At 38.4% G+C, this 25,556-nt stretch overlaps 1 protein-coding gene across 1 annotated transcript in view; it reads right to left on the bottom strand.

Moving 5' to 3' along the window:
• Window positions 1-25,556, bottom strand: part of SRBD1 (S1 RNA binding domain 1) — a 217,082-nt gene that overhangs the window by 134,084 nt on the left and 57,442 nt on the right. Inside the window, exons 12-15 of the mRNA XM_011975429.1 lie at window positions 17,068-17,175; window positions 14,511-14,668; window positions 12,149-12,239; window positions 11,360-11,467 (exon numbers count right to left, since the gene is read on the bottom strand). Coding sequence (XP_011830819.1) covers window positions 11,360-11,467; window positions 12,149-12,239; window positions 14,511-14,668; window positions 17,068-17,175 — 465 coding nt within the window. The remainder of the gene's footprint in view (window positions 1-11,359; window positions 11,468-12,148; window positions 12,240-14,510; window positions 14,669-17,067; window positions 17,176-25,556) is intronic.

Here is a 25,556-nt window from a genome sequence, read left to right on the forward strand (position 1 = left end):
CAAAAGCCTCCTTGCTCCAGAATGTAATTTCCACTCCAACAAGAATCTTGTTTGACTTGATCAGCATTTTATTTTATTTATTTCTTTGAGACAGAGTCCCGCTCTGTCACCCAGGTTGGAGTGCAGTGGCTCAATCTCGACTCACTGCAACCTCCACCTCCAGAGTTCAGGTGATTCTCCTGCCTCAGCCTCCCGAGTAGCTGGGATTACAGGCGCTGCCACCACGCCCGGCTAATTTTTTGTATTTTCAGTAGAGACAGGGTTTCACCGTGTTCGCCAGGATGGTCTCGATCTCCTGACCTCATGATCTGCCCGCCTCGGCCTCCCAAAGTGCTGGGATTACAGGCGTGAGCCACCGCGCCCGGCCAAAGTAATTTACTTTTAGTTCCCAATCTTTTTCTGGTGGCAAAGCCCCTGGAAGTCAATGTGTTCTACTGAGAACACAATAGAATATTTGCATATTACATAATACAATTAAATATGTAAGAGCTAAATCAGATACTAGTTACTAAAATAAATTGTTCCACACTTGGTTTGGCAAAAAACCTTTCTTGTATGAATGACATAATTCATACAAGAAAGGTTCCTTTCTTTTTTTTCTTCTGGGGAAAAAAACACACTTGATAGAATACTTAAGCAATTTTCTGACATACTCTAGTAAGTAGAAGACTTGATCTAGCAAACCAATCACCCAAACATTTTTATTTGTGTTTTTCTCTACTGGAATTATGTTCTGTTTTCCATAAAATTTTGTTACAAAGAGTGCATCTCTGAATTGGCCTATTAGAAGCCTTTTCCCTTGAAATAAGATTATAATAAAGTTTTAACGTGTTAATAACTAAAGTATTCGGAAAGTTTTCTTTGACATGAGGAATTTTAATTGAGATTGGGAAAATTCTATTCATTAATTTAACTTTTTTCCAAGGAATATGGTAAGGATCATGGTTCATTATTTTACTGGAAGAGCACATCTATCCAGCTTACATATCCCAATGTGTTCTGAGAACCATCCCTCTATTTACTTTCCTTCAGAGGATCTTTTGCAATTGTACAAGGTGATCTGAATTTTATTTCTAAAAACTTTCTAACTTTTCATTAAAGACTCTTGCAGGCCAATCTTCTCTCTTAACTTTGCATTTTTAAAGGCTGAAAACTGTAATTTCATAGAACAATGTTCCTCAAACTTGTATGATCAACCATAAGAAATACATCACAACCCAGTACACAATACATATATGTAACGAAAACAAATATTCATGAGGCAATACTTAGCTTACTACACAAAATGCCCTTTATTTCCTATTCTTTTCTATTTAACTTTTTAAAAATGCTGGTTGAGATGCACTAAATGGACTTCACATTTCATCAATGGGTTACAAGTTACAATCTGAAAAACACAGGCTTATACGACACAGAAAAATGAGGATAAAGAGAACATGAATCTGGATAGTAGGATAAAGGAGGACACAAATTCATCACACTGTACTTCAGCACTGGAGGCTTCTTAAAATGTGTCTCATATACCAAGAATATCGGTTATAACTATACTTATCTAAAAATTGTACTTCTTGTCACTATCGCCTTACCTTGCTTTTAATTCTCGATATAGAATTTTTCACCAACTGACATATATAAAAATACACACACACTTATCTTTTTCTCTGTTTTCTCCATTGGAATGCAAACTTCAAGAGGGGTAGGGACTTCCCCTATACTGCTCTCGTTCCCAGCACACAATACTGTGCCTGTCACATAGTCTTGGTTCTGAGGGATACTCTGCTGACTGGATGATGGAAACAGGAGCAATGGGATGTTTTTGTTTTAGCTAAAGCATCAAAGGCCTGTTTTGTCAACAACAGCAATCATCCATCTGTGTCCTATAAAATAGATGTGTTTTGAGGGGAGGGACAAGAGTTAGGTTCGAGAGAAAAAAATTCTTTGGGAAGATGACTGGGATGCTATGCTATTTTTCCTGCTCTCTCAACATTTCACATAGAAGAATATCTTATCCATCACATGCCAAGTGGAAGGTGCTTTACTGGGAACACTTCGTGAGCTTCACATATGCTCCGAGTATGGAGTGCTAAACATGCCTTAGAAAAATGAAAAGGAAGAGCTACCTCTGAGTACCTCATACAGAAAAGTATGAGAGGAAGGCAAGGATGGGTAAGAAAGAGAATACATAGCAAGCACAAGGTATGAGAGAGAGAGAAAATTAAAAAGGGAGACAGCTGTGCTAAGGATAAGTTGCCATTGGAGAGCAGGCAAGGAGGTATGAGCCAAATGGGCCTGCAGGAGGAAGTGTATGGCAGGCTTTCAACAGATTCTGTCCAAGAGGACTGAGCAGCGAAGTAACTCAGATGAGAATGGCTGGTCTGAAGCCCAGGGCTAAAGAGGGAAAGCAGGAACCAGTCAACCAAAGAAGATATCAGCTACATCACAGCTTCCTTGCAGGGGAAGTCTCAGAAAACAAAAACAGAAAAATTCTTCATAACACCCCATGAAAGGAAGCATCAGCAATTGTATTTGGGCCACCCAGAGGGCCTTAAAGGGCCTTAACCTAGAATGCAACTGGTCCTACTTCCTAAGACCATGCTCTTTTTCCCCATGCTACTCAACTCTGAGGACTAAACTTAGAGGGATCAAAAATTCAGCTAGTGAGTTAGGGAAAATAATTATAACAAAGAAGAAAAGAGAGAAGATACTAACTACAAATCCCAATAAACTATCTGCAAATCCCGACAGTGAAGTAGCATCTCCCACAGTGAAACAGGCCTGACATTTAATTGAACTTATCTCAAGTTTGGAGCTCTGATTATTGCACTAGAGAAGATATTTCAACTGCTGAAATGAGACTATGCTAATAACTAAGAGAGACTGAAAAGGCTATGATACCTGTCCATTATTTCAGCCAGGAATGAACATGAGTTCATCCAAACATGAGTTGAATAAAGAGAGGAGGTAGTAAAGAAAAAGTTGTTCTCTTCTTGTACCTTACTGAGTCTATCTCATTCAATCTGACATTTATAGGTGATAAATATTTGCTGAATAAATGCATGCATAGGTAAAATAACTACAAGAAAATATATAATAACATTAATATGATTCTCTGAGTAGTGAGAGTACCAGTGATTTTTATTTTCCTCTTGGCATTTTTCTGGACTTTTCAAGATCTCCCTCTTAAGCATCCTTTTAAAAAAAAGAATATTAAATTGCCAGAGGATGAAGGTTGTATCGTGTACATGTTTCCACAGGCATAGATATCCTGAGGAAAGAACTAAAAGAAACAAGTAATTCTTAACTCAAAAGTGTAAATTTAGATGATTTAAAAGATCTTTATCTACTTTTCTTTATGGTCTGTCTTTGGTGTCTGAAAATAGCAAATTTTACATTTTCAGAAAATTTAAAATAGAAAACCAATATGAGAAATTAGCTACTTGGATTCACCTTTTACTGAAAACAACTAAAATACTAGACCTATCTTCTTAAAGAGATGTGTGAGTTGGCAAGAAAGAAATTTTTTTGCTAAAAAAAAAAAAAAATGAAGTATATGTGAGAACCTTGATTTCCAAAGCTGACTTTCAGCTGAGGCCATCTGCTGAACGAAGTGTGTTTTATTTTCAAGTTTCATGGCCTCACAGAGCTTCACAGAACCAGAAGAACAAAATACAAAACCCAGGATCCACCTAAGATACAGATGTTAACAAAAGATCCCCTACCTACTCTCACACATGTAAAGCTAGGACTCCAGAGTTAGGTTAAGCCCTCAATGTAAGAATAAAACAGAAATATAACTCATTATACTCTAACCCCAGGGGATCACAACGAAAATGGACTATCTCAAACTCAGTCACAGGCTGATGAAGGGGGGAATTGCTGATGAGAATATGGAACCATAAGCCATCTGTCTGGTCTGTAGCCTAAATTCACACTACCTGGGTGGTCAGAAAAAAACTCAAGTCGAGAATTTAATTTAAGTGATCCCAACCTGGGAGTACCTAAGGGAGTGCAGCAGAAACAAATGCAAATCCTCTTTGAAGCAACTTATCATCAATGCAGGCCTAAATGAATTCCCACAAAGTTCCATCAAAAGAAAAAGTTCACCATAAAAACTGAACAAAAAAGGAAAGAAAGCATCACAAAACAGAACTAGCAATTACAGTATATAGCAGAAATAAACTTCCAAGGATTCTAGAATTATCACACAGATTATAAAATCAAAGATTTAAAAATCAAAGGTTTAAAAAAAAGACAGGCTTGAAAATTATAGCCAGGAAAAAACTGTAGGAATCATCAAGCAGATATGAAAAACACAGAACTTCTAGATGAAAAATAAAACTAAAATTAAATGGGCCAGGTGTGGTAGCTCACGCCTGTAATCCCAGCACTTTGGGAGGCCATGGCAGGCGGATCATGAGGTCAGGAGTTTGAGACCAGCCTGACCAACATAGTGAAACCCTGTCTGTACTAAAAATACAAAAAATAGCTGGGCATGGTGGCAGGCGCCTGTAATCCCAGCTACTCAGGAGGCTGAGGCAGGAGAATCACTTGAACCCAGGAGGCGGAAGCTGCAGTGAGCCGAGATTGTGCGGCTGCACTCCAGCCTGGGGCGACAGAGTGAGATTCCATCTTTAAAAAAAAAAAAAAAAAAAATTGAATGGATGTCAGTTCTCCAAAAATTAAATTACAGACTTAATGAGTTAAAACTATAAAACTTCTATGATTTTCTACGAGAAAATCATAGTAGCCTTGATTTTGCCAAAATTTCTTTTTTTTTTTTTTTTTGAGACAGAGTCTCGCTCTGTCGCCGGGGCTGGACTGCAGTGGCCGGATCTCAGCTCACTGCAAGCTCCGCCTCCCGGGTTTACGCCATTCTCCTGCCTCAGCCTCCCGAGTAGCTGGGACTACAGACGCCCGCCACCTCGCTCGGCTAGTTTTTTGTATATTTTTAGTAGAGACGGGGTTTCACCGTGTTCGTCAGGATGGTCTCGATCTCCTGACCTCGTGATCCACCCATCTCGGCCTCCCAAAGTGCTGGGATTACAGACTTGAGCCACCGCGCCCAGCCCAAAATTTCTTAAATAGAAAACAAAAAGCAAAAACTATACCAAAAAATTGATAAATTGGACTTTCTCAAAACTAAAATTTTTGCTATTCAAAAGATCCTGTTTAAAAAAAAGTGAAAAGCCACAGACTGGGAAAAAATGTTTACAAAACATACACCTGACAAAGGGCTTAATTCAGAATAAACAAAAAATGCTTATTCAATAATCACAAGGAAAACAATCCATTTTTTTAAATGGGAAGATTTGATCAGATACCTCACCAAAGAAGATACATGGATGGCAAATAAGCAAATGAAGATGCTCATGATCATTAATCACTAGGAAAATGCAGATTAAAACCACAATGAGATATCACTACATATCCACTAGGGCAGCTAAATTTAAAAGGCTGACCGTACCAAGCACTGACCATAACTTCATAATTCCATTGAGGATATGGAGAAACTAGTGTTACGGAATCCTTAGGGTGTCACTTTTCCAGCCAGACACCTCTGTGGCCAGTGGCGCCTTTGTCCGAGTTTTGCTCAAGCTCCCTGGGCTCATTCCTCTCACTCAAGCTGGCAGGCTGTGCTTGGCTGGTGCTACTCGCCCGGATCTCACCCTGCCAAGGGTGAGCCAGGCGTAGTGTGGTGAGCAGTGTGTGAGTGAACACAGGGTCTGGCCACTGTGCACCAGTAGGTGTGCCAGCTGTGGCAGGGCAAGCGGTGCCATGCAAGGCTGTGGCTGGACGAGATGTATCGCACACAACAACCACTGCAGACACCCACATCTGGACAAGGGGAACGCAGTGGCGCTTGGAAGGTGGGAGACGCCAGGAACCACAGAGTCCCAAAGAGGGTGTCATAGCCCTGGCTTAGGGAGCACCTAGGTCTGGGCTCCCCAAAGGGTTGCAGCTAGCTCTTTTCTCCTTCTCAAGGTCTGCAACATGGCAGGCAGGAGGGCATGTTTCAGCCCTGTTTGTGTTACAGTTCTTTCAGATCCACCATTTGGTGGGACCAGAGTTCTTGTCCCATGTCCAAGAAGAATGAAGTATGTGGACAACTGGAGGGTAAGCAAGGCGGAGAGGAACTTCACTGAGTGACAGAACAGCTGTCAGAAGACCCAAAGTGGATAGACCCTTTTCGCAGACAGGTTGTCCCAATGAGTATCTAGCTCTCAGCAGAGAGGAGACCCACAGTGGGTAGCCCCTTTCTGCAGGCAGGTTATCCCAATGAGCGTCCAGCTCTCAGTGGAGAGAAGATGAGCAGTGGGTAGCCCCACTCTGCAGGCAGGTCTCCTGACAAGTGTCCAGCTCTCAGCAGAGAGCAGACCCAAAGTGGGTAGCTCCTTCCCACAGCTGGTAGTCCCAACATCTGTGTCAGTCTGGCTGAGTCCAGGGTTTTTATGGGCTCAGAAGTGAGGAAATGCATGCTGATTGGTCCATGGGTGGCCACGGGCACTGGAAAAAGTACCGTAGGTTCTCACTCCAGGCCACAGACTCCACCCAGAAATGGTAGCCCGGCCTCCAGGATTCATGTAGGCCCTGGCTTGGAGGTCAGGGTTTCACTGAGACCTGCCTCTTGCCACCCAGGAATGTCTGCCTCCCACCACCAACATGCATCCACGGTGCCTGGGCTGTTTGTGCCAGGAGACACCTGTAGGCCTGTGCCAAGCTGCCCTTAGCCATCACCCCACCCTAGCCTCACTCCTGTGTTTGTTGGTGCCCAAAGTCCTGAACAGGCTGAGGCAGGAGGGGCTGGTGTCAGCACTGCCCCGAGTGCATGCACACCTGTCCAGGTCGCAACAGTGCCCAGGCTCAGCCACAACTTTGCTCTGTACTGGAGCAGGTGCTGGGAGCAGGGAGAGACCAGGGAACTGGAGCAGGCACTTCCAAGCCTGCAGGGGCAACACAGGCCTCTGAGAGCACAGGGATGCTCAGGTCCAGAGCTGCAGCTGGGCAGCTGCAACTGCACCCAGGAGCATGGGGCTTCTGCCCCACTAACCTGGTAGGAGGTGGGGCTCCCATCACCTACGGAGCATGCAATCCCAGCCACAACTCCCCTGCTGCAGCCGGTGTCTTCCCAGCAGCTGCTCCAGATGGGCCGCCACTGCCACTACTAGAATTCTGATACATTGCTGGTGGGAAAGTAAGATAGTACAACCATCTTGGGAAAAAGCTTGACAGTTTCTTAAGTAAACATATACCATACACTACACAACACAGACTTTCCACACCTAGTTATTTACCTAAGAGAAATGACAGCATATATCCATACAGACTTGTAAACGAATGTTCATGCTGCTTTACTGGTAATAGCAAAAAACTAGCAACAACTTTAATATCCATCAACAGGTGACTGAATAATCGTGATACAGCCAAACAATGAATACTGTTCGGTAATAAAAAGAACCACTGGTTTCTGCAACAACGAGGATGAAATCTCAAAATAATCATGCTCCATGAAAGAAGCTAGCAAAAGATTATATACTGTATGATTCCACTATGTATGAATCTAAAAAACACAAACTAATGTATAACTACAAAAGCAAAATAAGTGCCTACTATATGTCAACAGATTGAAAATTGCAAACCATTCTAGCATATACTTTTAACAAATGACCTATAAAACTGTATAATTTTTCATGAACATTTTCAACTTTCATTTTTTCATGAACATTTCAACTTCAACTATCACAACTCAGTATGTGATAACTGAGACTTAGCATGGTTACATTCTGCAATTTAACCCCAGTTTAACTTTTTGCTCCTTTGTTAATTAGAATTTGTAGCTTTTGGATGGCTTGCCCCATAATATGTGTAAGTATCATGATTCGTAAGGTATTTTAAGGGTACGGAGAGAAATGAATGAGAGAAAAGACAGATGAATGGGTCAGGTTTCATGGGGTTTATGAATTAGGATATATAGCATGGCATTTGTTAACCTATGGTAGCATGTCGAGGCAAAGAGTATTGGAAGGAACAGATAAGAGGAAATGTGCTGGTAGATATGGCTGGAAAAGGTTTTTCAGGATGAGTGGCTGACAAGATTATAGAAATACCTATCAGATTATCTGTTCAGAAGGTATTAAAAATGACTGCCGGAGAAAGCCTAGAGATTTCAATTTCAATGTAACTTCAAAGTGTTAAGATGAGAAAACATACTTTTCTCAAATAGGCACTTTGAATTGGCAAAATAATAAATGAAATTAACCAGCTGATTAATGATAATTAATGAATAAATGATAATAAAATGAAATTAACCAGCTGATTTTTCTAAAGCACTTGCTATAAATTCCAATTAGATATTTGCGTCATTTAAAAACTTCAAAAGCACATAATATTAGCAAAGAAATGCAAAAAGTACTTTAAAAGACTAATACACTATAAGTAGAGTTAAATCAGAACTGCAAAATTGGTTCAACTGTAGAAAATAGCTACTATAATTTAGCACACGGGTAGATTTTAAAACCCCATATAATTATAGCAGAAAGGAGAAAACAGATTATAGGAGAAAGACTACCATCCAAAGCAAGTCTTAAATTGCAACAAAATGGGGCTCTTCTGAAAGAAAATGCCTAATGGAGACTATATTCATAAAAGTGCAAAGAAGGGACGAAAGATCCTGGCTAACACGGTGAAAACCCGTCTCTACTAAAAACTATAAAAAATTAGCCAGGCGTGGTGGCGGGCACCTGTAGTCCCAGCTACTCGGGAGGCTGAGGCAGGAGAATGGCGTGAACCTGGGAGGCAGAGCTTGCAGTGAGCCAAGATCATGCCACTGCACTCCTGCCTGGGTGACAGAGCGAGACTCCATCTCAAAAAAAAAAAAATTTTTTTTACATATTAATGGGGTCTCCCTAATGTCAAAGATTAGCCCACACTTAACATATTTACTAAAAACAGCCTTAAAAATAGGAGATACATAACACATTCCATTTTAAATCTTCACAATGGTCTATGGTGCTAACAGGTAAGTAACATTTCCACAGAAGAACATGCTAAAGCTAACAGAGGATTAAAAATATATGGCTAATCAGAGGCAGTAGGTGGCAGGCCTGAACCTAGGTCTGTCTCTATAGACCACATACTTCACATCATACCACAGCACCTATTGTGAGGCTCAACTAAAACGGCATCTAATTCATATCCATTAATAAGACTGAACATCTCATGATACCACGATACATAGATTATTTTACAAAAGTGCGACAGACATTATTACTATCCAGTGATAGATTTTACTATCACCCTTATTGCATCAAGGTGAAAATGAACTTTATGTAGGTTTATTAATTTGCATAAGAAAATACTGCCTCTAATTTCACAGCACTTTTAAATACATATAATTTATATTTGTAATAAAAGTACATATATAAACACTCATAAAAAAACATACTATTTATTAAAGCCTTAGTCTTTTGTTGTAATTTATGTTCTCTCACTTTTAATACTGTTAAAAAACCTGTAAGGTAGATATTCTTTTCCCCATTTTAAAAATGAAGGAAAGTGAAGCTAAGAAAGGCTAAGTAACTCTTCAAAACCTGCCTAACTAGTAAATGATTAAAACAAAAGATGAACCCAGATTTGTCTGACCCCACAGTTCATCCTTTCCTTTCTAATACTACATACTGCCTAAAGTTCAATAAAGGGATATTGTATAAGCAAATGCAGAAAAAACTGAAGACATCTTCACGACTTAATATTTTTTATGATTTGAAAGTTGTACTTACAACCACTACAAATGTATGCAAGATATTTACATGAAATTAACGTGAACGGGTTAAAAAAAAATCAGAGAAGGTACCTGAAATAAACTGAACCAGCTACATCAGTGCTTGTATTAGTTTCTCAAAAGGACTGGGTGCACATTTGCAGTTCCCAGAATAGGGAAGAACCACAGTATTTCCCAGGCCAACTTAAATTACAACAAGAGAGGCTGGGCGCGGTGGCTCAAGCCTGTAATCCCAGCACTTTGGGAGGCCGAGACGGGCGGATCACAAGGTCAGGAGATCGAGACCATCCTGGCTCTCTACTAAAAAATACAAAAAACTAGCCGGGCGTGGTGGCGGGCGCCTGTAGTCCCAGCTACTCGGGAGGCTGAGGCAGGAGAATGGCGTAAACCTGGGAGGCGGAGCTTGCAGTGAGCTGAGATCCGGCCACTGCACTCCAGCCTGGGGGACAGAGCGAGACTCCATCTCAAAAAAAATAATAAATAATAAATAAATAAATAAATAATAAAAAATAAAAATAAATTACAACAAGAGAAAGAGGGAAAAATCCTGCAGTGGATGTTTCAATCTGTTTCCTTCTTGAATCATGATCCCATGGCACCTATAGTTTGTTCCTGACCTTCTCTTACTCCCCTTGTTACCATGAGTTTGTTTTTCTGACTCTGACTACACTCTTGGCACTCTCGACTATACTAACTGCCTGGCCCTTCCCTTTTGGCCTACTTACACAAATCCTAGAATTCTTCCTGTGTTAGGTTTTACTTTCTGTTGGTTTGTTGATCCTATCAGCCACGTACTCATCAGTCAACTATTCTTTTAGTTATTAGTTTTCTCACTAGCAGTGGGAGATAGCTCTTGAGAACTTTCTGTTAAATATCAGCCATTATAACTACCCTCTCTCCTAGAATTAAATCCTTTAGGACTTAATATTCTACTATAGTTTGGAAAAGGTAGACATGACTATTGAGATCCAAAGAGCAAGTAGGGAAACAATGGTGAAAGAAAGCAGAACTACTACAGATGCAGGGACAAGACTAGAGAAATTGGGTCTCTAATCCAAAGCGATTCACAAGTTATCTGTATGGCTATATGAAATAAAAGTTTGTGACCAAGGGATAAATGAGGAAAGAATACTGGAAATACTTTTTAATTCATAATACTTACCTTGGCTCTCAGTTCTGAAGGGTAATGATTCATAGGCTTCAAAGCTTTGGGAGAAGAAGGCTAAGTTATTCACAGTCTACTAGCTGCTAGCCTGCCTGGTACATCATTCTACTTATTATTCAATAGTTAACTAGAACCCTCACACAATGTATAGCCTAGAAAATCCGATGAAACTGAGCCCTAATGTGCTGCTTCTGTAAAAAGTTTCTGGACTCTGTCCTGCTCTAATCATTCCTATCTCAAATGTCTCCAAGACTCAGACACTTTACATTATCCTGCAAACTTCTCATGAACACCAAGAGGTGATCTGGAGGGCAAAGAAGAAGTACATCTTAAAAAGAGAAGGGAGGATTCATCACAAAAGGAACTTTAAAGTTCCCATGCTTCTCCAAGAAAAGAGACATACGTAACAGCCTTACCAGTAAACAACATCCAGTGGTGCAAAATAATTCTTCATTATCAGGTCAGCAAAGTAAGCTTCTGTTTCTCGGCAGGCAGTTCCATTTCCAATCACCACTGTGCTGCAGCTTCAAGTGAGAAACAGAATGACAAACTGAATTTCCAGGCATGCTTTGAAAACAACCAGAGAAAATGTACAGAATGCACAAATACTATTATATGATGTTCTTATTCTCTCATATATACAAGCAACCTGTCCACTGTTGCACAAGAAAAACACAGACTTATATAGAATAAAAGACACTGCCCTACATTTGGTATAGGAGGCAGCAAAGAAGTATTTTACTGCCACACTATCTCAAAAAAGTCAGCTTTCTTCGCATCAAGAAGGAACCAAAATTAGACATGGGTAAGTCAACTCTGCAGCAATCTAAGCCACAGTAAAATACTATGATTAAATTATATAATACATTGTCAATTTCTGAAACTTCTAACTACAACCACATCTATTCCTCAGATGGAAAGAAGGGAGGGAAGAAGGGAGGCAGAAAACTGGAACAGAAGAATGAACTGTTCACATCTGCCCATATTACCTCCTTTATTTGTGAAGGTAGCAAAGGAAGGGTGCAGCGTTTCTCAAGTCTCTACATGCAGAGTTCTCCAGTAATTTTGCCCCAGCACTGTTTTACATGGTTCCTTCTCTCTCACAAAGGCACCTCCCTTAATCCCTCCCTCCAAATTAGGGGCTTCAAAGGTATCTCTGGTTGGCTGAGCCACTGAAATATTCAAAAGATTACTTATTTTCATACTTGAAATTCAGCAAAAGCCTCTTTATTTTCTCTGCCTCTCGGAAGCCTTGTCCACAATGCAAGTAAACCACATCAGTGTGAAGTATCTGACCTTTAAAAAATGAAAAGAATAAGCCATTTTACAAGAAATTACAAAGTGAAACACATCAATGATTTTATTAAGCAAGTTGTAACACAAAAGAAGACTGGCTTGTTTTTTAAAATGAAGTCTGAACTGAGAACAGGAGAATCCCAAAAATGTCAAAGACTACTTCCCTGGAAATCACAACAGTCAGTTTGAGAACGGCAGCTGAAACTGAGAGAGGTTCAGTACAAAGGGTGCCCGGTAGTTCTGAAAGGATTAGAAAACACTGATCCCTATGAACTCTTGAAACTAACTAGTAGAAGATACCTTTCAAGACAAAAAATTCCACACTGAGGAAAAACAATTGGTAATCACATCCAAACTGAGCAAAGTAAAGATAGTAAGAGCAAAGGAAAAAGAAAGCCCAGATAAAGGAAAGCAACAGAGAAGCAGATTCCAGAAAGTATAAACTGTCTCTCAATCCACACAAAATTTTTTCTTTTAATGATTTGGAAAAAACAGAAGAGAAAGTTCTAGAGATATAGAGTGAGAACAGTTTGCCTGATCCAGCCTCTACTGCAAGTTCAAGCAAACTAATGTATAAAACTAAGCAAAAGAAATGCATGATGGTCAAATTCTACATAGAATGATTTTTTTTAAAACAAAAAAAATTTTAAAGGAGTAATATAATGTCCTTACAGAAAGATGTGCCTAATGTACGAGAACAAGCTTCTTAAAAAGAAACATTACAGAAAATAAGAGTAACGTAAATCTGGCTCATGCCTGTAATCCCAGCACTTTGGAAGGCCAAGGCAGGCGATAGCTTGAGCTCAGGATTTCAAGACCAGCCTGGGCAACATGACGAAACTTCGTCTCTACTAAAAATAAAAAAAATAAAAAAAAAAACCCCAAGCATGGTGGTGCATGCCTATGGTCCCAGCTACTCATGAGGCTGAGGTGGGAGGATAGCTTGAACACAGGAAGCAGAGGCTGCAGTGAGCTGAGATCGCGCCACTGCGCTCCAGCCTGGGTAACAGAGCAAGACCCTGACTCAGTAAAAATTAAATATATAAAAGAATAACATAAGTCAAACTTAGAAAATCTCAGAAATTAGATGAGATAAACTGAGAATTAATTAGAGATGAAAGAAAAAAAATTTCAGAAATGAAAATCTAAACTAAAAAAATAAAAATAGCAAATGCTAACAGAAAATAAAACAAGAAGTTAAAAGATCAAAAAATTAGAAATAAGGAAGTTCATAGGGAGCTATAAACTATTTTTTAAAGTATCAAATGGAAAGTCTAAAACTGAAAAACCAATCATTTGAACTCAGTAGATGGTTTTAGTAACAAATCAGACATAGCTGAATACAGGATTAATTAACTTAGATGATCAACAGAAAATAAACAAAAAGGAGAGAAGAAACTGAAAGGTATAATACGTATGTAATTGGAGTTCCAGAAAGAGATGCTAGCAGCTCCACAAATCCTAAGTGGAATTCATGCAAAAAAGAAAAGACAAGAAAACCCACACATACACACACACTGAAGCATATCATAAGAAAACTGAAAAACACAAAGAGAAAATCTTAGCAGCCAGAGGAAAAAGACATACTACCATCAAAGGAACAATAATAACAGTTTGGCTGACTTCTCAACAAAAATTATAGTAGTCAAAAACAAAAAAATGACATATTTAAAATACTGAAAGTACTGCCAATCTTGAATTCTACACCAAGCAAAATATATTCTTCAAAAATGAAGGCAAAACAGAGATGTTTTCAGACAAACTAAAACTAAGACAATGTGTCTCATTAAAAGTAATAGCATAGAGTTCTTCAGGCAGAAAGAAAATAATCTCAAATGGAAGCATGGAAATGCAAAAGAAATGAATATCAGTGAAAATGTAAGTAAATAGGAAAAAAATATTGACTGGGCAAAACAATAAAAATGTCTTTTGGTATTCGAAATATATACAGAATTAAAGTGCATCATATACAAATGCATCACAATAATAGAATCTGATGGGAATTACTAGAGTTCAAGTTTGAGCCTAATTAATCCTCAATATCTCTACTGAGACATAGGAAGCATATAAATGATAGTTGTATATTAACGGGTTTGATGAACAAATGAGAGAAAAATGAAGTTTGATTATCTGGTTCCCAATGCCCCCATATGTGAGAAAACTTTCTAAGTCTTAAAGATTAACATTATTTCCAAATCCTCATGAAATGTATGAAATGAAACTTAAAACCAACTAAACAACTTTTATATGGAAAACTGCAAGACAACTTACTGGTAGGAGAAATTATAGCTAATTTGCAACCATGTTTATAACCAGGATCCACTCCCATTAAGGTGCGCCCTGGAACAGGGCTTGTTAAAAGGAGCTGACGAAGGTTCCGTCCAAACATCATTACTGATTCCTTCTCTGCATCTGATGTTAGTTTGGCTCTTTAGAAATAGAAGAAAAGGTTTTTCATTCACCCAAATTTTCTTTCAGAAAAGGAGCATTCATTTTGTACAATTATTTCTCAAAGGATAATTTATTATAACAATATAACTTAAGAGAAAAATATACAAAAATTATATTGACTCTATTTTCACTAATCACAGTAATATATGATAGCACAAGCAATTCTGAAGCAAGTCTTGTAAGTTTATCATACCTACATTACCTCTCTATCTGCTCTCTACTGTATATAAAACCCATGCTTATAAATATGTGTATATGTGAGAAAGAGAGTGTACACACATTTGAATGTCACATGGGATGGAAACAAAAGTAGGGACAGTGGGCAGGGAGAAAATACCCCAGACAATGGAAACAGCATATGTAAAGGTTCATGGCTCATTATAGAAACAGCAAGTAATTTCGTATGCTAAAGTAAAAAGAAACAGCGAGACAGAAGTAGAGGCAAGAAAAAAACAGATCACAAAGGGTCATGCATGTTCTTCTCAAGAGCTTGGATTCTATCCTGGAGACAAACGAGATCAGCTGAAAGAAGTATACAAGCATGAAATCATGAGATGAGAATTTTGAAAGGGCGATTTATAATATGCACCAGAAAAGACAAGACAGAAGACCAAGATCATCTATGACGCTTGTTCAGTAATCCAGACAAAAAATGATGTCCTCAATTAAAAGTCACCATGGAGATAAAGGGGAGGAAAAATTCAAGTTACAATAAAAGATGGCAAAACAGACAGCACTTTATAACTGACAATGTAGAACTGATGACAGAGGTAGATGTGAAAAATGACACATGGATGAATGATCATGACAGTCACAGGAATAAGATATGCAGAAGTAGGCTATGCATAGTATACAGTCAACCAAATTAAGTGACTGCAAAATAAAATAGTCTAAAAAACAAACCAAGTGGGAGTTTCCTCCTCTTTAACTGTTATTCAGGTAAGTATTCCTATCAGGAGGCGTATCTGTAGATAATACCTGCAAACTAACTTATAAAGGGAAATAAGTTATATTTCTTTACGGGCATTTTAGAAAAAGAAAAAGAAAGTACTCTTGCTTATCTACTGCTAATAGAATTCAGAAAAGGTTTATACATTAAATGATCCCACATCAAACTGTTTGCATTAAACCTTAATGAAATTATTCCACATGCAGTGAAGCTACTCAAATCAAAAATATATGCAAAACATGTCAAAAGTGCCACTAGACATAAGCAACATGAGAAAACAATAAAAAAAAAACATACAAAAAGAAATTGATATTTTAAATAACAAATTTTCCTTCAGGAAGAACCAAATTTCTAATTTTTAAAGTGTATGCCCTAGCTCTCAAAAGCAAGAGATGTTAGACAGCTTGAAATGAAATACAATTCTAAAAGGAACAATATTTTCAGGCTACATCTAGGCTAAAATGGATGTAACAAGAGATTAAATGACTTTGGTAAAAATAAATTGGACAACAGGACTATGTGTCTTTTTTAATAGTACCTGCTCACTCCCTGCTCTGAACCAATCTTAACTCAATGGTCAAGTCCAGCAAAAGAGAAACAAGCCCTACATTGGCTGCTAAAAATTCTAGAGAGGTTGAAGAGATGGCTACAAAACTACAGTTCTCAAGTCGCCCTCGCTGAAACTTACAAATAAATGAGAATGAAGACAATCTATAATACTTTGGAAGGAATGTATTAGGGAATGTCTAGTTTCTAAAGATTGGGTACAAAAACAAGGGTTACAGAGAAGTAAGAAAGAGGAGTTTTGCCTCCCTACATTTCTTTTCTTTCCATCTTCTGTCCTCTAAATAATTCTAAACCCCACCTCTTTTGCAGTTTTCATCTTTATTACTTAGTCCTTCTATTAGTCCATTCACATTGCCATTTTAATAATCTCCAAATATTTATCATTGATGATAATTTTTCATCCAAATAACTCCCATTTGTAGTTAAAAACAAAGTAATTGACTCATCACATACCCTACTGATTTCCTTATGCTTTCTTTGGCTCTCTTACCTCTAAAAACACCTCCAACTAACTTCTCCATTAACTTCTCATTTCACTTCTGTCAAGCCAAATTTCTAATCAATAAAACCACTTGTTTAGCTTGGTTTTCAAATTGCAAGACTAGTATCGTAGGATTTCAAGGGGTGCACATTAAGTGGTCAAGATTTGAAAAATATATCATAATTAAGAACTATTTTTATGATCTATGCATGTGAAAGCATCTACAGATTGAAATCAAGCCTTAACTTTAACACTTTGTGATGCAGACTAAATTTTTTCAATTGGTTAATCAATCAACATATATTCGCTACACACTGTAATGGGACTAGTACCATATAATAATAAGCAGTACACAAAATTAAACAAGACAAGATATATACCTGAATTCTCTACAGAGAAGAGGATAAATAAGGCGTTTAAAGGAATCATTCAGTGAATCACGTAAGATCTTCATTAACTCTGGCCTTGCAAAGCCACGTGGTCTCCACCTGCAAAACAGAAAAGCCCACACTAAAATTGATGCAACAACAAATAAGGCCATAAAAGGGCTCCCAAAAAGAAGGGAGGTGGAATACAGAAGGGAGTAAAACCCTTACTGAAGTCAAAGTAACATAATCTGCAAGGAAAGGCTGTGGTATCTGGAAATTATTACTATGATATCTGGAGTTTTTATTTTAAAAACCCTAGTAACTATCTATGGTCAGATATAAAACAAGGAAAAAATTTCCTCTTCAGTAAAGGGTCTCCAAAGCATTATTAATAATGGCCAAAATATTAAGATACAAGAAAGGCACCAAAAAATTACTACAACTCTGCTACAGACTGAATGGATCTGTCCCTCCCCAGATCCATACCTTGAAGATGGGGCCTTTGGGGGATAATCAGGTTTAGACGAAATCATAAGGTTGGGGATCTCATGATGGAATTAGTGCCCTGATAAGAAGAGATAACAGAGAGCTTGCTCTCTCTCTCTCTTTCTCAACCATGTGAGGACACAGGAAGAACACAGCTGTCTACAAACCAGGAGGGAAGCCCTCACCAGAAAATGAACCAGCTGGCATTTTGATCTTGGACTTCTCAGCCTCCAGAAGTATGAGAAAACAAATTTCTCTTGTTGAAGCCACATAGTCTACGGTATTTTGTTATGGTAGTCCAAGTTAAGATGGCTACTGTATCCTTTTTTTTCCCCTTTCTTTGTCTTTTTCTGAGAGTTAAAGTAGACTGAGCAAAGCAGAAATTCTATTTTAACCCTTGCCTCTTGCCATTTTTGAGTAGAACTTACTCTATTGCTCAGGCCACAGTGCTCTACCAGGCAGCATCTGCATATGTAATGAGGAGTATAAATGCCACAGAATCAATTGTTAATGAACACTGGAGAAAGAATAGAAGAGAAAAAGCACAAGCTAAAAGGACAAATGTAGCCTCACTGAAATTGTCCCTATAAACCTTATAAAATTAATTAGGAAAGAAGGGAGGGCTAGAAATGAAAAGAAACCAAGCTGGTAGCACATTCAACATTAATCATGAGGTCAGCTCACTCTCTGACCTGCTTCCTCATAGTTGTTTGGTGCCTACTGTCCTAGAATTACACAGACCCTGTTACTAGATTTTAGCTTCCCTTAACTGCTTTATAGGTAACAGCCTGAACATTATGAAATGTTAAGTTTTCCATTTGAATACTCTTTCAGGTCCTGTGTACCAAAGAAACCACTGACATAAGCTAGTATGAAAGACCCACGACCAAGAAGCTGACTCACCAAAGAGTACAGTTTCCATATCCTGATGATTTTATCCCCCTCACCCCAACCAATCAACGACCACAATTTTCAGGTTCCTTGCCCTCCATGATCCCCTTAAAAATCCTAGCCCAGGCTGGGCACAGTAACTCACATCTGTAATCCCAGAATATGGCCTCCCAGAGGCCAAGGTGGGAGGATCACTCGGAGTTCAAGACCAGTCTGGCAACATAGCCAGACCCTGTCTCTACAAAAAATAAAAATTTAGCTGGATGTGGTGGTGTATGCCTGTAGTCCCAGCTACTTGGAAGGCTGAAGCAGGAGGATCGCTTGAGCCCAGGAGGTTGAGGCTGTAGCAAGCCATGATTGCACCACCACACTCCAGTTGAACAACAGAGACCCTTTCTTAAAAACAAAAACAAAACAAACAAAAAAAACCCCAGCCCAGAACTTTTTGAAGAAATGGATTTCAAGTCCTCCTCCCATCTCCTCACTCAATGCCCTGCAATCATTAAACTCCTTTTTTTTTTTTTTTTTTTTTTTGAGAGAGAGACCCACACTGTCACCCAGGCTGGAATGCAGTGGTGTGATCCCGGCTCACTGCAACCTCTACCTCCCAGGTTCATGCCATTCTCCTGCCTCAGCCTCCTGAGTAGCTGGGACTATAGGTGCCCGCCACCATGCCTGGCTAATTTTTTGTTTTTGTATTTTTAATAGAGATGGGGTTTCACCGTGTTAGCCAGGATGGTCTCAATCTCCTGACCTCGTGATCCACTGACCTCAGCCTCTCAAAGTGCTGGGATTACAGGCGCGAGCTACCTCACCAGGCCCATTAATCTCTTTTCTCTGCTACGAACCCTGCTGTCTTGGTGTATTAGTCTGTTACTGCACAGTGGGCATATAAACCTCTTGGTCCTATGATACTATCTACTCTGTTTCATCCATCTATAGCATCTCTGCCCTTGCCCTCTTGAATGAAAATCATTAACAAAATATTAATTAAAATTACCTTAAGGGTACTCTCATCCCCTTTACTTATCTTAGGCTAGGAAATGAACTAAATTTCACTGAACAAACATTTAAGCACTTACAATGTTTTATTCCAAAGATTACATAATAGCAACTAATTGAATCTCTTCCATAGAAAGTGCCATATAATTTTTAAATTTTAGTGAAAGTGCTTTTAGGCAGGATACATCCCTCCTTCCACCTAAATCCCTGCTGCTCCCTACTGTAACATGTGCCTGAAGGAATTAGGGATACAGAGGAGTAGGATTTCTCTACTCCATTGAAAAAAGGCATGAATTCAACAAATACACCTTTTTTCAATGAAACAAATATTTAAAAAATGTATGGCACAATAAATGTAAAAACAGAAATAAATCTTAAAGATATGAAGAGCTCAAAAGCAGAAGTGACAGCAAACAGCAGTATAATACACTAGTTAAAAGTATGATCTGTTCTGCTCTATTACTTTTTTTTTTTTTTTTTTTTTGAGACAGTTGAGACAGAGTCTCACCTCACTCTGTCACCCAGGCTGGAGTGCAGTGGCACAATCTCGGCTGATTGCAACCTCCACCTCCCAGGTTTAAGCCATTCTCCTGCCTCAGCCTCCAGAGTAGCTGGGACTACAGACACGCACCACCCCGCCCAGCTAATTTTTATATTTTTAGTAGAGACAGGGTTTCACCTTTTTGTCCAGGCCAGTCTCGAACTGCTGACCTCAAGTGATCTACCTGCTTTGGCCTCCCAAAGTGCTGGGATTATAGGCGTGAGCCCCCATGTCTGGCCTTGCTCTACTTTCATGGTGGATTTACTTAAGTATATCTGTGCTACTATTTCTTCAACAGTAAAATGGGAGTAATAATAGTCTACTTCATTGAATTGTTGTGAGTTAATATATGCAAGGGACTTATAATGGTGCCTGATACATTCCATGTAAGTTTTGCTGCTGCTGCTATTATTATTAATTTGGGGAATCCAATGTCAAGAAAGACTTCCCAAAAGAAACATCTGAGATGGGTTTTTTAATGAATTGTAGTTTACCAAGCAAGAAAAAAGAATAAGAGCATTCTGGGAAGAAATCATAGTATATGTAAAAGCTCAGAGGCATGAAAAAGCATGGTAAATTGAAGTAACTATAAGATTAGTGCTTCTAGGAAATAAAGTGGCAAGATCAACAGGAGGGAAGATGAGGGTAGAAAATGTGGCAGTGACTAGATCATAAGGGGTCTTATACACAAACTATAGAGGTTGACCAGGTGGGAGAGAGAACATAGTCCTGAATCATGGAACAATATGCTAGACAGTCCTTAGAGGCAGGAAGACCTAATGGAGCGATTTTTTTTAATGTATATATCTGATTTGTCTCCTAGGGTCATTCCCTTTAAGCCACTGCTTGCAGGAAAAAGCCTGAAATCTTAAATATCACCTACCCATACCCTCGCAAACCCCCAGTCTTCTTCAAGTCTCAAGATCCTCCGTTGGCTTGGACTGCTCTCCTCCCCTTCCTGAACAAAGAGCTGTGGGTCTATTTAATACTTGAGGATGCCTTGATTATACCCATTCAGTTGAACTTAGACTACCAGACCCAGCCCTGAAAGAGAACAGCTTTTTCATTTCCTACATTATAGAAACTCCTTTTTGCTCCTTACACCAAAACAATTCCTGCCCTTCACAGGCTTCCTGGGATTTACTGAAGGCACTTAGCATAATAAGGGACCTGAAATAGCATAGTAAATTCACAAACCCTGTTACTTAAATCTTTAAACTTAAAGAAAATATGATGGGTTTGCCTTACAGGATGTCATCCCAAAACTTGATTCTTCCTCTAATTCAATAGTTAAATACATCTGAATAAAACTAAGGAGGATTCACTTAAACCAAATCGTACACTGCAAAACACATGCTATGCATGTTGCATACAATGAAGCACAAAATTGAGGTGAGGGATCACAAACTCCTCCAAAGAAATATTCTCTACTTTGGCAAAGAAATATGCTCTCCCCACTCCAGTTGTCAGATAAAGATAGGCTCTCTCCACTGTGCTTTTTTCCATATTTGAAAGACAGACAGTTTCCCTTAAATCTACACGAAAAACAGCAGCACAATTTTAGAGAACAAAAATCAACTTATCAAGTCAAAGACACAAAAATATGAAAACTCAAAAAGACAAGTTCTGAAGCCAGGTGTGGTTGTGTGTGCCTGTTGTCCCAGCTAATGTGAAGGCTGAGGCAGAAGGATTGTTTAAGCCCAGGAGTTTGAGACCAGCCTGAGTAACATAGTGAGATAATGTCTCTATAAAGAAGTTTTCTTAATTTTTAAAAAAAGTTTTCCTTAAATATGTTTTTATTTAAAGAGCAAATGCAGAAACTTAAATTTCTGAGGTTCTCACAAACACAGCAACTATTTCAGCATCTAAAAAGCTTAGAAATCCTCTTCATATTTACCTTGTACTAGTAACATACAATTCCAAATGAGGAATTCTTCAGTTGCTGAATTTGGACCTAAATATTAGTTTCAATACTAATACATTAGCATTAAATTCTTCCTTGTTATGCTAATTAACTTATGTAATAACAAGATTGCCATTTAAATCATTATTTGCCCTATTACATAGTTCTTAATATATTTATAGTTTGAGAGTAACTATATCATCTACCTTATTGTTCAAGCCACACAATTTTTTTTTTTTTTTTTTTTGAGACAGAGTTCCACTCTTGTCGCCCAGGTTGGAGTGCAACAGCACAATCTCGGCTCACTGCAACATCCACCTCCCAGGTTCAAGCAATTCTCCTGCCTCAGCCTCCGAGTAGCTGGGGTTACACGCATACACCACCATGCCTGGTTAATTTTTGTATTTTGTGTAGATACAGGGTTTCACCATGTTGGTCAGACTGGTCTCGAAGTCTCGAACTCCTGATCTCAGGTGATCCTTCCACCTTGGCCTCCCAAAGTGCTGGGATTATAGGCGTGAGCCACCACGCCCAGCTGCTACACAAATTTTATGCTTCACTTCACCTCTCCCTAACCAGTCCACCCACCATTTAATCAGATACCTTGTCCTGCCCCTGTCTACCTCCTAAATATTGCCCAGATCTGTCTACTTATTCCCTATTGTTACCACCCTAGTCTAAGCTACGATAATCTCTTGTCCCATATCTACTCTTCATTCCTTTCAAATAATTATCTACACTGTGGCGGCCTGATTGATCTTAAAATGCAATCTGATCATCACACACTCCTGTATTTAAAATCTGTATTGGCTTCCCACCATCCTTAAAAGAAAAAAGTATTTAGCATACCTGAAAGCTATGTATTAGGATCTAACCCGTGTCAACATCTCAATCTTCATTCCACGTCACTTCTCTTCCTTCTCCTTCTATCTCCGACCTAGGCTAGATGTCAAGTCCACACTATTCAGGGTTCTGTTACAAGCACTTTTCTTCTTCTTCTTACTGCACTTTTCCTTCATAACCTCAACATACTCTTAATGATTTTCTCGGTGGTGTTCTCATGAAACTACGTTGTCATCATGGACAAGCAGTATATCAGTCTAATTTACAGGTGAATCTCTAAAATCTAGCACGTAACCTGAATAGATGAGTACATACAGAAGAGGGTGGAAGAAATAGGGAAAAAGAGAGTAATAAAAGGAACAGGAAGATTCATCAGGTAAGCATTTCGGTAGTCATTCACACATGTTTAATGGGAAAAAAAAAAAAATTCTTTGAGAATAACTCTTTAGGTCCTAGCAAAGTGTTTCAGCTCTTGGAATTATCTAAATTAAGAAAAAGTTTCAGGCCAGGCACAGTGGCTCATGCCTGTACTCCCAGTACTTTGGGAGGCGGAGGTGGGTGGATCACTTGAGCGCAGGAGTTTGAGACCAGCCTGGGAAATATGGCAAAACCCCTGTCTCTACAACAAAGAAAAATTTAGCTGGGTGTGGTGGTACGCACCTGTAGTCCCAGCTACTTGGGAGGCTCAGGTGAGAGGACAGCTTGAGCCTGGGAAGTCGAGGCTGCAGTGAGCCAAGATCATGCCACTGCAATCCAGCATGAGCGACAGAGTGAGACCCTGTCTCAAAAAAGAAAAGAAAAAAAGAAAAAGAAAAAGGAAAACTTCCAAACTTGACTGAAAATTATATTACTATGCCATAATGATGTAACATGTTACATTGTAGGCTAAATAATATTACAAATTTTTCAAATGGAAAACTAAATAAAATATAAATAAGTCATAGAAAAATAAATCACTGTAAAAAAATTCCTTGACATTTACTTAGTCTAAAGATAATAAATAGCTTAAAAGCATATTTTTCTTTAACTATTGAGGACTGACTCTGATACTGAGTATTACGAATATTTACAGAAAAATAAGCCAGAAGTTGTCTTCAACTTACTGTAATTTACTAAAACATTTCTAAAAAGAATTAGCACAATAATCCACTACTTTGTAATAACAAATACCATCAAAGGCCTGTTCTTCACCAGGCATTGTGCTATACAGTTACATAGATTATCACTTAATTCTCTCAAATCTATAAGGAAAATATTACCATTTTAAGGATAGACAAAACTGAGAAAGAAATTAAGTAACAAGCCCATAGGTGCAGAGGTAGAAAGTCATACAACTGGAATTCAAACTCAAATATATCTACTTCTTAGGAGTTTCCTCTATGAAACTATCTTAGAGTTTTATCATATCTTATCTAATTTCCTAATTTTTTAAATCTAGGATTTCTTTTAGGCATACATTTTCTCTTTCCTTTCATTGGAATTTATTTGCTTATTTATAAAGAAAATAAGCATTCATAAAAAATAACAACTAGCCAGGCACGGTGGGTCATGTCTGTCATACCAGCATTTTGGGAGGCTCAGGTAGAAGGGCCGCTTGAGCCCAGGAGTTCAAGACCAGCCTGGGCAACACGGCAACATGGTAAGACCTCATCTCTTTAGAAAAAAAAAAATCAGTTTATCCAGTGGTGCGCATCTATGGTCCCAGCTACACAGGAGACTAAAGTGGGAGAATCACTGGAGTCTGGGAGACTGAGGCTGCAGTGAGCTATGATAGCACCTGTGTGCTCCAGCCTACGCAACACAGTGAGACTCTGTCTCTCAAAAAAAGAAAAAGAAAAAAGACAAGTATATAGGAAAACATATACAAGTAATACAAAGACATTTATTTGCCTCTAATGAAATCATACTATAAATAAATGCTAATTGTAAATTGTCTTTTTAACTTAATAAGACGTGTTCATACTTCAACTTCAGCTCTATTTCCACTTTTTCAAAATGGCTGCACAGAATTCCACCATATGGACATAACATAACTGGCTTAAGCAATTTACCTATTGATTAACATTTAGATTGTTGTTTTACTTAATGGTTGCTTAGTTAATAGTATTTGGTTGTTAAGCAAGTTGATCCTTCACGGCTTTTAATGAATTAACAAAACAGTTCTGTTGAATGAGATAACTGATTTCCAAAATCCATGATACTTATTCTCAAAGAACAATTCATCTAACTTTTTAAGTATCATTCCTAGGAATCTCTCCATTCTAAAGTTACATAGAGCCAGCTGGTGATGAACTCTATCAAAATTTACATCTCCTAGCTGCTAGGAAGCCACTGTACTTACCTCTTTGTATCAGTTTTCTCACTGGCTAAATGGTGGCTACAAAATCTGCTCTACCAACTAAATAGATTGTTGTGAGGATCAATTACACTCTGAAAAATTAAAACGAAAAGTAAAAAGTATTATACAAACATGGTGCTATTTTATAGGCTCCTTAACAAATAAAAAGGGTAATAAAAAATTACATAAGCTTAGACATTTCCTTAAAATATCTAAAAAATTTAATGTTTCTTTCAATCATCCTTAATATGCAACATTTATTCCCACATACAGAATGCTTAGAGATTTATATTGTAATATCCAATAAGTTATTTTTTGTTTCCATCATCCTTAAAGAGCTAAACACTTCAGATGTGATACATACAGTATATCTTTGTTAGTTTGTTTTTGCAAGGGAAAAGATGATCTTACAAAAGTTTCAAATAGTACAGAAAAGTAATGAAGTAAAAAATTTCTTCTCCACAGAGATAATCACCATCAAAAATTCCTCATACACC

Source organism: Mandrillus leucophaeus, unplaced genomic scaffold (genome assembly GCF_000951045.1).
Source record: "Mandrillus leucophaeus isolate KB7577 unplaced genomic scaffold, Mleu.le_1.0 Scaffold1558, whole genome shotgun sequence".
Classification (NCBI taxonomy): Eukaryota; Metazoa; Chordata; class Mammalia; order Primates; family Cercopithecidae; genus Mandrillus; species Mandrillus leucophaeus.